The 13,764-nt window shown below is 56.2% G+C and overlaps 1 protein-coding gene across 5 annotated transcripts in view; it reads left to right on the top strand.

Moving 5' to 3' along the window:
- The window catches only part of NEK6 (NIMA-related kinase 6), a 97,166-nt gene that overhangs the window by 79,901 nt on the left and 3,501 nt on the right, over positions 1-13,764 (top strand). For all 5 annotated transcript variants that reach the window (XM_011931400.1, XM_011931399.1, XM_011931398.1 and 2 more), the window contains 2 exons: positions 4,503-4,597; positions 12,587-12,700. In XM_011931400.1, coding sequence (XP_011786790.1) covers positions 4,503-4,597; positions 12,587-12,700 — 209 coding nt within the window. The remainder of the gene's footprint in view (positions 1-4,502; positions 4,598-12,586; positions 12,701-13,764) is intronic.

Below are 13,764 nucleotides of genomic sequence, written 5' to 3'. Positions count from 1 at the left end.
GCTCATCAAGTATGCATAGAGGATGACACCTTTCTCACACACAGGGCTTTAAGTGAGGGCTGCTGTGCTTGGGGATTATTGCCATGAAAAGGAACTTGGTGTCCTGATGAAGCAATAATCACATTTCAGACACTTGAGCTCCGGGCAGCCATCAGTTAAATAAGCACTGTGTTCAGCTGCAAGGAAGAACCGTGGTCAGTGGCACACGCCGCCACATAGCTCACAAGCAGGCAGAGTCATTCATGCAGTGAGCGGACGCCCACAAGGCACCCACTCTGAGCCATCCTGCGCAGGGTACTGGGATGCAGCAACAAACAAGGTCCTGCCCCTGGGGGTTTTCAAAGCCCAGAGCAGAGACTTCCAGCACCATTCATAGCCTCTCCAAAACTGCAAGGTAGTTCTTCATCCATCTCCATTAAGATAAGGAAAACAAGGCCGGATGCAGTGGCTCAGGCCTATCATCCTAACACTTTAGGAGACCAAAGTGGGAAGATTGCTTGAGGCCAGGAGTTTGAGACCAGCCTGGGCAACATAGTGAGACCCTCTCTCTACAAAGAATTTTAGGTGGGGCTTGGTGGCTCATGCCTGTAGTTCCAGCACTTTGGGAGGCTGAAGCAGGCAGATACCCAAGGTCAAGAGTTCGAGATTAGCCTGGCCAACATGATGAAACTCATATTTACTAAAAATACAAAAATTAGCCAGGCGTGGTAGGGTGTGCCAGTGGTCCCAGCTACTAGAGAGGCTGAGGGAGGAGAATCACTTGAACCCGGGAGGCTGAGGTTGCAGTGAGCCAAGATTGCGCCACCGCACTTCAGCCTGGGTGACAGAGCGAGACCCCGTCTTAAAAAAAATTAAAAAAGAAGAAAGAAAGAAAAAACAAGAATATAATAAAGTTCAAAATGTTGTTTTGTAAAGAACTGTCCTCAGTTTTGAGAAATGGGTTTTCGTTTTTTTTTTTTTTTTTTTTTTGGAGATGGAGTTTTGCTCTTGTCGCCCAGGCTGGAGTGCAATGGCATGATCTCGGCTCACTGCAACCTCCGCCTCCCGGGTTCAAGTGATTCTCCTGCCTTAGCCTCCCGAGTAGCTGGGATTACAGGTGCCTGCCACCATGCCCAGCTAATTTTTGTATTTTTAGTAGAGACACAGTCTCGCCATGTTGGCCAGGCTAGTCTTGAACTCCTGACCTTGGGTGATCCACCCACCTCGGCCTCCCAAAATGCTGGGATTACAGGCATGAGCCACCGTGCCCGGCCACTAAGAAATGGGTTTTCTAAATCGTGCCAAGCTGTCTTTTCTTTTAAAAATCATAGTATGACACTAAATGGTAGTTGGGAGCTTTGTGTTTTTAAATGCTTCTTTCATGAAATTAAAAGTTACCTGTGTTTTTCCTGAAATCTCCTGACTGTGAAACCCTGAGGCCTGGACCCGGCGCCTTCTGAGTCCAGCCCCTGAGTGGTCCATTCTCCTGCCAGGGTCCTGAGTCCTCTCCTTGTGTCACAGGCTACATCTCAGCGAGCCTTTGCCACGTTGGGACTCCAGCTCCCCACAGAGACTCTGGTTAGGACAGCAGTAGCCTCTGTCACACGGCATGATGTCTCTAGGCCAGTGAAAATGTTCTCAGTTTAGCAACCTTAAAAATCCAGGCCAGGCCAGGCGCAGTGGCTCACACCTGTAATCCCAGCACTTTGGGAGGCCGAGGCACATGGATCACCTGAGGTCAGGAGTTCGAGACCAACCTGGCCAACATAGTGGAACTCCGTCTCTACTAAAAATATAAAAATTAGCTGGGCATGGTGGCATGTGCCTGTAATCCCAGCTACTCAGGAGGCTGAGGCATGAGATTCACTTCAGCCCGGAAAGCGGAGGTTGCCGTGACCTGAGATAACACTCACACTGCACTCCAGCCTGGGTGACAGAGTGAGACTATCTAAAAAAAGAAAAAAGAAAAAAAATCCAGGCCTGTGCCTCCAGAATAGCCATCTACTCAATGGGCTGATAGGAGAATGTCAGGTTACAGGACCAGATTCCTGGGCTCCACCCCAGACCTGCTAAATCAGCCCCTCTGCTGAGGTTTTCATGCCTCTGGTGATGGAGAGCTCACTCCCTCAGGAAATCCTCCCGTCTTTGCACAGTTTCAGCTCATCCAACATGTGCCCTGCTGCCCAGAGATAGCCCTACAGGCACTGGGAGGTCAGGGCACAGCCCTCCACAATTTCCTCAGCTTTGGCCTTTCCTACGAGGAGAAGAGGGACCCTGGGGACAGGCCCTGAAGCATTTTGGCTTCCCTGTTGGCAGCAGAGCCCCATCTTCACCAATAAAACCTTTTTCTTCTTTCACTTTTTGACTGAGGTATAAAATACATGCAGTGAAGCTCCTGGTCACCACTCCTATAGAGTAGGTTTTCCTGTTCTTGAATTTCACATAAATGAAATACAATAATGTGCTCTTTTGTGCCTGGTTTCTTTTACCCAGCATTATGTCTATGAGCTGCATTCATTTTGTTGTGTATAACTGAGGTTTGTTATTTTGCAGTGCTGTATAGTATCCCACTATGTGAACAGACTGCAGTTTATCAATTGATCCAACATTTGTTTCCAGTTTTTGCTGTTACAAACAAAGCCACTCTGCACATTCTTGATTGTGTCTTTTGATGGACAGAAGCGCTGATTTGGGCATCTACCTAGGAGCGGAATTGCTGGGTTATGGTGTTGGCAGTGTTTGGCCATGGTAGAAACCAGCCGATGGTCTTCCAAAGTAGTTGTACCATTTTACCTTCTCATCAGCAAAGCATGGACATTCCAGGTGCTCCACACATCACCGACCTTGTTTTTCTTTCACTTTGGTTTTTTTGTCTTGAAGCATTCAGATGGGTACATAGTTGTATCTCATTGTGTTGTTTTTGTTTTTGTTTTTTGTTTTGAGACAGAGTCTCACTCACTCTGTTGCACAGGCTGGAGTGCAGTGGCATGATCTTGGCTCACTGCAGCCTCCACCTCCTGGGTTCAAGGGTTTCTTCTGCCTCGGCCTCCTGAGTAGCTGGGATGACAGGCGTGCACCACCATGCCTGGCTAATTTTTGTGTTTTTAATAGAGATGGGGTTTCACCATGTTAGCCAGGCTGGTCTCAAACTCCTGACCTCAGGTAATTCACACACCTCGGCCCCCCAAAGTGATGGGTTTACAGGCATGAGCCACTGCGCCTGGCCTCATAAGTGTTTTAATTTGCCATTCCCTGATGAGTAATGAGAAAAGTAGCCTTGCTTCATGTGCTTATTGGCCACTAGGATATTCTCTTTTGTGAAGTGCCTGTTCAAGGCTTTTGCTCACTTGAATAAGGGGGTAGTTTGTCTCTTACATATTGATTTACAGAAGCTTTGAAATATATTCTGTAAAGAGTCCATTGTCAGGTATATGTGTTGGGATGATTTTCTCCCAGTCTGTAGCTTGCCTTTTAACTCTGAATGGTATGGTTTGATGAACGGAAGTTCCTAGTTTTAATGCCTTACACACATTTCGTTTTTGGTTAGTGCCTTTTCCATCCTGTTTAAGAGATCTCAGCCAACCCCGAGTCTGGATGGGCTAACTGGTGGTGGCCACAGGCAGGACTAAGCGCTCGGTTTCTGGAGCGTGAGGGTCTGGGTTTGAACTAATTCCTGCCACTCTTATGCAAACTGAGCCTCAGTTTCTCCGTCTGCAAAATGGAGATGCTGCCTCATAGCACTGTTGGGAACATGGATGAGCTGACACATGTAAGATCTTGGTTAACCTCCACAGTGATGGTTTTTTCACTGTTCAGAGCCTGATCCTGACTCTTGTGGATTCAGACAGTCCCCTTAAAGGACACGTAGTCAGCTGCTTCCCCCAGCCGGGCCGAGGCATCCCCTTCCCCTGGGCAGCTGGCAGAAACACCAGCCCCCAGCTCTCCAGCCCCATCCTGATTTTTTTTTTTTTTTCTTTGACACGAATCTCACTCTTGCCCAGGCTGGAGTGCAGTGGTATGATCTTGGCTCACTGCAACCTCTGCCTCCTGGGTTCAAGTGATTCTCCTGCCTTAGCCTCCCGAGTAACCGGAATTACAGGTGCCCGCCACCACACCCAGCTAATTTTTGCAGTTTTAGTAGACACAGGGTTTCACCATGTTGGCCAAGCTGGTCTCAAACTCCTGGCCCCAGGTGATCCACCCACCTTGGCCTCCCAGAGTGCTAGGATTACAGGCGTGAGGCGCCCAGCCTCCCAGCCTGATTCTTGGTGTCGATGGGTCCAGGGAATCTCCTTCAAGTCCCCAGCACCCCAGGTGTTTAGTGTCCTGCTAGCATGGGAACCTCTAATCTGATCCACCTGCTCATCTGACAGAGAAAGGCACAGGCCCAGAGAGGGAGAGGGCTGCTCAGAGACCAAGGTGCAGTCTCTCCCCTGCCCCTGCATGCCCTCCCTCTAGCCTCACCTCTGTGCCCTGCCCCTGCCCTACATGAAGTGTAAGCAGCCCCCCTTGCTGTATTGCAGTGGGGACACCCTACTACATGTCACCGGAGAGGATCCATGAGAACGGCTACAACTTCAAGTCCGACATCTGGTCCCTGGGCTGTCTGCTGTACGAGGTGAGTCTCTGCCCACGGCTCAGCAGCATTTGGTGAGACGTGTGGGGGGTGCCCAGTTAGGGCAGGGCTCCCCCTACCAGCTCAGGTTGGAACCCAGGAATGTCACGTTTGCCTGAGGCATCGGTACCACCAGGGCTCTGTCCTTCACCCTCCTCAGCCCACGTGGGGCCTGGTCTGCAGGGTCAGGCTGGCGGAGGCTGTCGGGGTGATGGCAGTGGGTGGGGTCCGGGAAGGGAAGACAGGAGGAGAACAGGCCGGCACCTGACCCCCAGCTGCCCCTGCCCATCGCCCTGGTGCTCACATTAACGCGCCAGCGACTGTGTTCATCATTTATTAAGGGCCAGTCCCGTGCAGGGCACCGGGGTCAGGAGAGGGGTCAGACTTGCCTCATGCCCCTGAATCACTCTCCACGGACAGACCCAGAAATGTGGGTCTCCCCGAAGACCACCCCCTCTCCCCTGAGCTGTGAAATGGAGCTAGGGGATGGCCACTTCAGACCTGGTGGCCTGTCTGGACGAAGGGACAGGAACAGTTTTGAGTTTTGGTGGGCCCAGACGTGAAACAATAAGAATAAATGGAAGCCCCCCACCCATTTTGTCCAGCCACACTGGGGCCCCAGGTGACGAGGGGTGTGGGGAGCAGGAATCACTCTTGGCCATGAAGTTCTTGCAGCCACCAGCAGGAGGGAGGCCTAAGCCCTCTGGTGTCCAGGTTGGCAGCCACACAAACTCCCCCCTCCCCTAGACCACCAAAGGCTGGGCAGCTCTGGGATCCCGTCCACCTGGCTGAGCCCCTCCGCATCTGTAAAACGAGAACAGGAGTACCTGTCATGCATTGTCCTAGTCCTGATAGACGACAGACAAGAAAGGGCTCTGGAAACCCCCCAGGCTGTTAGACACCAAGCCTTGGTTTTACAGTCGGAACCCTGAGTGTTTTTCTGCTTTCCCTGGAGCTGACTTGAGCAGCCGTGAGGTCTGGCTCGGAGCTGACGCACTGGAAGAAGCTCAGTCCCGGCTGCTGTGGCCGGTGACGGTCCACAGCAGTGATGCTCAGGACAGCATGTCCAGGGCCTGCCTCGAGTGCTGAGCAGTTGTCTGCACAGCCTGATTGCTCTGTCCCCTGGGGACCATCAACTCCGAGGCTGACCTCACAGCCCTTGTGCGTGAACTTGAGGGCGACGCTGCCCACTGCTGGGCCACGTGGAGCCTGCGGCAGCTCTCGTGGCTGGGGTCTCATGGGCAGGGTCTTTTGGTGGTGAGATTTCCCCTCCCCACATTACAGATTGAGACTGAGATCCAAACGCTGATCTTTTTGCAGGGCTTAAACTTCACAGAATCTTTCTTTTGTTTTTTTGAGACAGAGTCTCACTCTGTCACCCAGGCCGGAGTGCAGTGGCACAGTCTCAGCTCACTGCAACCTCCACCTCCCAGCTTCAAGTGATTCTCCTGCCTTAACCTCCCAAGTAGCTGGGACTACAGGTGCCCCCCACCTGGCAAATTTTTGTATTTTTTGGTAGAGACGGGGTTTCACCATGTTAGCCAGGCTGGCAGCCAGTGACCTGCTATTGTAAGAACACATACTTCATTTTAACATACTGGCTGGAGGTGTGGTCCTTGTGGAACTGGTGCTTGGGACCCCTTCTCCCGGGGCTCAGCAGATGCAGGTGACAAGAGGGTGGGACCCTTCTCCAGGGGCTCAGCAGATGTGGGTGATAAGAGGGTCTGTGGGTGAGCCTGGCCCTGACAGAGCTGGGAAGCAGGCCGGGTGCTCTTTCCAGGACTCCACAGGGCATCGGTCACAGAGAAGCTCTTTGAATGAGGACCTAGCTGGAGCAGCTGTGCAGTGTGTGCAGTGGAGGGGGGAGGGCCCTGCAGGTGAAAGGGGGACAAGCCATTTGTCCTCCCTGCCTCCCTGTCTCTCCACAGCCCAGCTCCTGGGTGGGCTGGAGTGGTGGCGGGTGTTGAGCAGGGTGTGTGGGTGGGCTCAGGGGAGGGCAGTGGATATAGGAGAGAATTTGGAGGGAAGTCAGTGTCTTTGGCCACGGGAGACAAGACATGTAAGTCCAAACCCTTCTGAGACAGGAAGAAAGCTGCTGGTGTTGGCCCCGTGTGCCTGCACATTCCGAACAGCCCCGGGGCGGGTGCGTGCCTGTTATTTTGTGGAGATGACGGTAAATCCAGGTGGAGAAAGCCCCGGCTAAGGGGAGTTGCTGAGTGGCGTGGAGCCACCGTGCTGCTGGCGTGTGTCCCCCAGGAGGAGTCGTGAGTCCCAGTCTCTCCGGGACTCCTCTAAGTACAGGCACTTACGCAGGTGACCACTCTGGCCACCAAGGTCGCTGAGGCTAGCAGTAGAATCACGCCCATGTCACCTGCTAACCTGGCTGTCCCTGGGCTCAGGGCTCCAGGGTCACCGCCCTGCCCCCACCTGCTGTAGGGTCTCAGGAGGGGATGCAGACCCACCTGTAAGTGGGCATCGTCCATCCAGTGTCAGATCCCGAGGGGCAGAGACAGGCGTTCTGGGTTTCCCAAGGCCCGGGCAAATGCCCGCAGCATAGTGGACGGCCGGGGAGCACAATTTTGAATGAGAGCACGTGTCTGTGTGTAGGCAGCTCGCTTACCAACTCACTCTCATCCAAATCCCAGCTCCAGGGCCCACCCACGGAAGGCTCTGGGCAAGTCAGCCCCTCCCAGGTGGGCTCCAGGTGTCCCATATGTAGAATGAGATCCCAGCCCACTTTGTCATAGTGAGGAAGGAATGAGGCCCTGGGGGTGAGGCGCCCGAGTCAGAGAAGGCCCTGAGGCCTGTCCACCAGCCGCAGGCCAAGCACGGGCACTTCTGCCCGCCTCTGGCCTGAGGCTCCTGCAGCTTGCCACATTTCCCTTTTTGCTTTGGCCAGTGGGAAGCGAAAGTGCAGCCCAGCCTCAGTCCCCGAGGAGGCTCCGCCTCGTCCTCCTTTCCTCATGTGTCTCACCCTGGGTCAGATGGCTTTTTGTTTCTTTTTCCAGTCTGCTTTGTGTTTTTGTAAGCTGCTTCCCGTCTCCCGTGAACCATGGGGGTCTCCATACATAAACACACACAGCATATGAACACACACAGGCTGGCCAGGCTCTCAGAGCTGCGCCCACCTCCCCGGGGTTGGGGTTGGGCTGGGGCCGGGAGGCCGGCAGCTGGCTCCCTCTGCCTGTGCCAGGCCCTCCGCGTGAGAAGCAGCCCTGCAGTTCCAGCCCCGTTCCCTGCCGACGTCTTTGTCTCGGCTCTGCAGAGGCACACACAGCCCGTCCTGTGCCAGGCCTCATTGGATTCTGGGTCGGGCAGTCCTCCTCCGAGTCCTCGTTTGTGGGCACCTAAATGTGCATTTCACGAGGCAGCCCCGCCTTCGTGGCTCCCTGGCACTGAGGCCCGGGTTCCACCGAGCTGACTCATTTGTTGGAGTAAGTGGGGCTGTGCGGCTCGCAGCTGCGGGGGGGACAGACCACAGCCGGGGCCGGTGGGGGAACGGCGAGGGGACAGATTGCAGCCGCCCAGGGCTTTGTGGTGTGGGGGATGGATCGCAGCTGGAGAGGGGGTCGGTGGTGGGGTGGGGGGGGGCGGACAGATACCAATCTATGGGTGGATACCAGTCAGCAGTGGGAAGTGAATGAAACACAGCAGTCGAGCCCGGAGGGGACTGGCGTCCTCAGGGACGGCAGGCGCTGACCTAACCCTAGCAGCCCCGGCCTCACACAGCAGCAGGCTGCTGTGGCCACCCATGGCCAGCCCGTCCAAGGGTGACGGGGCAGGGGCTCTGTGCCAGGTGACCCCCCTCCACTCCTGCAGCCCCAAAAGGGGAAGGGGAAGAAGAAGGAGAAGGCGAAGCAGGCATTTCCCCAGCAGACAGGGAGGGGAGCCACATCTGAGCCCACGGCCATGTAATTGGAAAGAGGCCTCCTGCAGTCATGCCCGGAGCCTCCCACCCCCACGGCCTGCGGTGTCTTCCAGGGGCGCCAGCCTGAAGAGCTGTGTCAAAGTCCCCCACCCTCTCCGGACTGCAGCTGAGGATCCTGCACAGGGCACATACCCAGGTCACCTGGGTCCTGGTGACAAACACAGCCAGAGAAAACCTGCCCTTCCCCCAGCCCCAGCACGGCCTGGAAGGCTCAAAAGCCCCTGTGCTCGTCCCTATGGCTGCAGTGACAGATGCCACCACGCCGATGGCTTCAAGCAACATAAGTTTACTCTGTTAGATCTTGTGGATTCTGGAGGCCAGATGTCCAAAATCAGTCTCGCTGGGCTAAGTCAAGGTGTCGGCAGGCAGGCGCCTTCTAGAGGTTCTGGGGGTGAATCTGTTTCCTTGTGTTTTCCATGGAAAATGGAGAGGCCACCCGCAGTCCTCGGCCCCCGCCTCGTGTCACCACAGCCTCTGGTGTGCTTCAGCCTGGCGTCTTCCCCTCTTCCGTGCCCTTCTCCCTCGGGCTTCCTCTCATGAGGGCTCTTGTGGCTACATTGGGGCCCACCTGGATAATGCCCCCATCTCAGGAGCCAACATTTCATCACACCTGCAAAATCCTGTTTGCCCTATAAAGTGTCATTTACAAGTCCCAAAAATTCAGTGATGGACGTCTTTGGGGCCCATCATTGAGTCCCTCATACTCTCTCTCTAACTTGGGCATCAGCTATTACCGAGGACCTCCTGCGGCCACTGGAGTTGCTGGCACTGACCCCAGCTAGTGGGAGCCACCACCAAGCCCTGCACCTGGCCCCCGGATGGGGCCCCAGCAGTTTGTTGAAGAGGCTGGAATCAGGAGCGCTGGCCCGAACATGGAGTGAATCATAAAACTCGCAGGCCAGGTGGTGGGGAGCCCCCAGTGGGAGCTGGGAGCAGCAATGCCTGAGCTTGGGATATGGGAAGGCCGGGCTCTGTTCTCATTACCCAGATACCCATGGAGGTGCCCAGTGGGCTGCCCGCTCTACAGGACAGATTTTTACCTATGTGGGAGCTCAGCTGCAAGTACGGAGCTAGAGGAATTGACTCGTTCAGTGCCAGTCCCAGGATCCTCATGGGGGGGCGTCCCTGCAGCAGCCTTGAGGTGGGACTGAGACCCAGGGAGACAGCGGACTCAACGGGAAGATCCGCAGAGCCTTGGCCGAGACGCTGCTTTGGAATCCTGCTCGGATGGTGGAGTGGCCTGGACGCCCCTCCGTGGTGGGGGAGCAGGGCTGCAGACCTCCTGGTCTCCAGTCACCCTTCAGTCTGGGACATGCTCGAGAGACACTGGGTGACGAGATGGGTGTCTGAGGCCCTGACAGGCAGGAGTCAGATCCCCCTTGTCCCTCTGACATCTCAGATCACACACCAGCTTCTCTCAGCCCTCCCGGTGGGGGCCAGGGCCCACCCGCCCCCTTTTCCTCGGCTACGTGTCACCCTGATAATACCAGAGAGAAGAGCTTGGCGTTTGAGGAGCAGTGCTGAGAGCCATGGCTTCGGCAGTTCTAACGAGGCCCCAGACAGTGTGTCCTGTGTTTCGACCAGTCAGAGGCTGGGTGGTCACTGGTAGAAGGAGATCTCACCGTCCAGTGTAATCGTTCTAATCCCCGCAGCCCAGAGCCTCCTTCACAGCCCGTCGCCCTGATGAGGGTGGAAGGCCCGTGGCCGGCAGCGGAGTGGGGGCAGGCTGGGGCGGATGGAGGAGGCCTGTTCCTGGGGAAGGCCGAGAGGGGTCCTCTGGCATAGCTCACTGCTGACCCCATTGAAAAGGCTTTTCTGAAACGATGTGGGGAAAGTGCTGGAAAGAGCACAGACATGATCTGAAGTGGATGCCAGCTTGGGGGCTCAGTGCTCCCCCCCTCAGTGTTCTGGGGCCTTTGGAGTTCCCAGCAGCGAGGTTTATAAAATTCAGATCAAATGGGCGTGATCTGAAGTTGAAGGTTGGCCGATTCCTCTCTGGGGTCAGCCACATGAAAAACTAGGGCCTGCGTTCACTGGACCAACACTCAAAATGTCCCTTCTGTGCTGCACCGTAACGGTGCCCAAGAAAATCCACCTTAATCCTCCAGCTGCAACTCGGGGGCACCCAGGTCACCCCAGGTGACTGTCCTGGAGTCTCAGCTGCTCTGTTATGGCATCAGTTGTCCTTTGGAAATGCTCGATGAACCCTTTGCACCAGAGAGTCTTGTTTTAATTCCTGGACATGCGTCACCTGGGTGGCGCATTTGGCAGACTCCCAGCTGCTCCCGGTCAGGTCAGCAGACCCCAAAATGGCAGGGCCTCTGCATCCTCACACTTCCCCTGCCTGGCCAGACCCTCCCTGCAGCCCTCCTCCAGGGGTGGGTTTCAGGGTCCACATGGGTCCCCAGCCCTTCTCCGAGGGGCCCAAGCTCCCAGCCAGTGGGAAGACAGAGGTGATGCCGTCCCTAAACACCCACACGGAGGCACTTGGCCTGGCCTGGGCTCCTGGGCCCGAGGGTGCTGAACCTGGGGCTGAGGAAAGCCCACAGTCTCCAGGCTGCACTCAGCAGCTTCCCCAGAGGCCACCTGCAAACCCAAGGATGGTGCCAGGCTCTGAAGCTCCTCCACGCCCTCCTGAAGGAGGCAGGCCCTTGGGGTCACCAGACCTGTTCATGGACGAACAGAGAATGGGGCAAGACCAGGAAACCCAAGCTGACAGGCACCCTCAAACCCTGCTACCGAGGACTCCTCCTCGCTCAGCCTCTGGGGTGCGAGGACAAGCGACAGTTCCCCAGGGATCCCAGGGCCCCTCAGTAGGAGCCCAGGAGCCCTTGGCCAAGGAGCCAGAGCAGGGTGGCCCTGACAGCCCGGCCCCTCCGAGGGGGAACCGGGGCCAAACAGGCGGGCACTCGCCTGACAGCACTTCACTAGCCGGAGGCATTGGGCCTCGGGGGGCGGTCTAGGGGGCAGTCAGCCACAGTGAGCTGGAGTGACCAGAAGCCCTTTCCCATTATGGGTTCATAATAGGGGGGCCAGCGGGTGCCACGCTGGGCTACTGCACCACCGCCTCAGGGCCACTGTGGCCCCTGCACACCCCCTTGAGGAGTCCCCCGTGAGTGCTCTGAGTGGCAGGGTGGAGCGGCCTGGCAGCACCCTCACAGCTGGGAAATCACAGGGGGCCATCGCCCCACAAGGCCTTTTGCTCCCCTGTGGCCGGCCTTCAGGGCAGAACCAGTGCCGCAGGCCTTACCTCATCAAAGGTGGTCATGGTCCTGCTGGTGGTGCCTCCTCCATGTACCAGCCCAAGCCTCGCCCCAGGCCTGCGGGTGAGGCCGTTGTACAAATGAGGAAACTGAAGTCCAGACACGCAGCAAGTGCAGAGCTGGGGTCGGGACAGAGCTGGGGCTGGCTGTGGAGCCAGGCGCTTCCCTCCCACCGGAAGGTTCCCTCGAACAAGCTGCTGTGCCCTTCCATCCAGGGGCAGGAGGCTGCCTCCCTCCCTCCTGAACCCCCTGTTCCCCTTGCCCTGATATCAGCAGCTGGCTTCCACGGGCAGTAGCTCTGCCAGGGGCTGGCGAGAACAGCCACAGTGAAATGCCTCACCCTTCTTGGGCCCGCCCCACCCCAAAATGTCAGTCCATAGGTAAGGAAAGCTCCCTGAATGTGTGAGGCACAGAGACACGCCCCTACGGGCATCTTGGAAATCGCGTTTTATGGAAGTAAGACCGTGCACTTGGGAACGTGCCGCACGGAGCCTGGGTCCCCCGGGCTGAGGTGGGAGCAAGGTGAGAACTGGCTCGCAGCGTCCAGCTGCCCTTCTTTATCGCCTTTAAAGTTTAGTCACCGAAACCCTCGTGCCTCCTTAATCCAGTGATAGAACCAGGATGGTGTTGCGCCTGCTCCTCTGGTGAACCCCCAGCTCAGCCACTCGGAGGAGCAGTCCTGCTGGACTCGCTGCGGTCAGGACCAGAGAAAGCCCATGCCCCAGTCTGGAGCAGCCTCCTCTCCAGTCCTTCCGAGCCTTGAGGCCAAAAGCTCATCTTCGTTGTCCCCCTCCCTTGCAGATGGCAGCCCTCCAGAGCCCCTTCTACGGAGATAAGATGAATCTCTTCTCCCTGTGCCAGAAGATCGAGCAGTGTGACTACCCCCCGCTCCCCGGGGAGCACTACTCCGAGAAGGTGAGTTTGCAGGAGCTGGAGGCCTCGCAAGCCCCGGGAGGCCACCGAGGCTTATGAAGGCCGCCCCAAAACACCGTAGCTGTGGGGCTGAGGTCAGGCTCACTTTACACGGCGCAGAAAGGGAGCTTTCTGGAAAAGTGACTTGGAGAGGGGAAAGTAGGTGATTGCACTGAAGAAGGGGTTTCACCATGCAGCCCCAGTGTGGGACCCCCAGGTAGGAACCAGTGGGATGTGGCCCTTGGCACACCTCCACCTGTTCAGCTCCCGACTCGGTGCTCCAGCGGGAGGCCCACTGCTGCAGGTCCCCAGGACAGGATCTGTGCCGTGCCAGACATGGGAACAGATACAGGGCAGGCCTGGCGTCCCCATGCTGCTGATGGTGGCCACTCTGCTCCCATGACAGGAAACTACAGCAGGGGGACTGGTCAGTTTCCTCCTTATGATATGACAGACTTAACACCCTGGGCTTCTACTGTCAACATTTTCCACTGGCTGCAGGGGCCGTGGACACAGGCTCCGATGGGTCTGGCATGGGGCTGTGCCAGTTAATAGGAATGTGTGAGTATCTTCTTCCTCGGCTCCATCACCTTGAAGATGGGACTAATAGATAATCTCCTTGGTGGATAATCGTGAGGAAGAAAGGACAGGTTTCCTGGCATAGCAGGGTCAGCAGGGTCAAAAGTAGACACATGTTCACACACTCTCTGCACTGTTCCTAGGTGAGTCTCATAACCTCCCTGAGTCAGTTTCTTCACCTATACCATGGGGATCATATTAAATCTTCCACACAGGATTAGCATAAGGATTAAGGTAAGGCACCAGGCTAACACTGCCACCACCATCAAAAGTGGCCAGTGGACGGGGCCTGGCTCAGTCGGTGACTCAGTGCTCACTAAATGTCATATGAACCTTATTTCTGTTCAAGGTCAATGCTAGTGAGTGAGTCTGGGGCCTCCTTGGGCCCACCCCATAGGACCATAGGCCATCACCTCACAATAATAGTAACAGCTCATGTTCAGACTTCCTGAGTTAATCTTCCCCTCCCCCGTTTACCAATAAGGAGG

This window comes from Colobus angolensis, unplaced genomic scaffold (genome assembly GCF_000951035.1).
Source record: "Colobus angolensis palliatus isolate OR3802 unplaced genomic scaffold, Cang.pa_1.0 Scaffold9, whole genome shotgun sequence".
Taxonomy (NCBI): domain Eukaryota; kingdom Metazoa; phylum Chordata; class Mammalia; order Primates; family Cercopithecidae; genus Colobus; species Colobus angolensis.
This window is presented reverse-complemented; position numbering and strand designations above follow the sequence as displayed.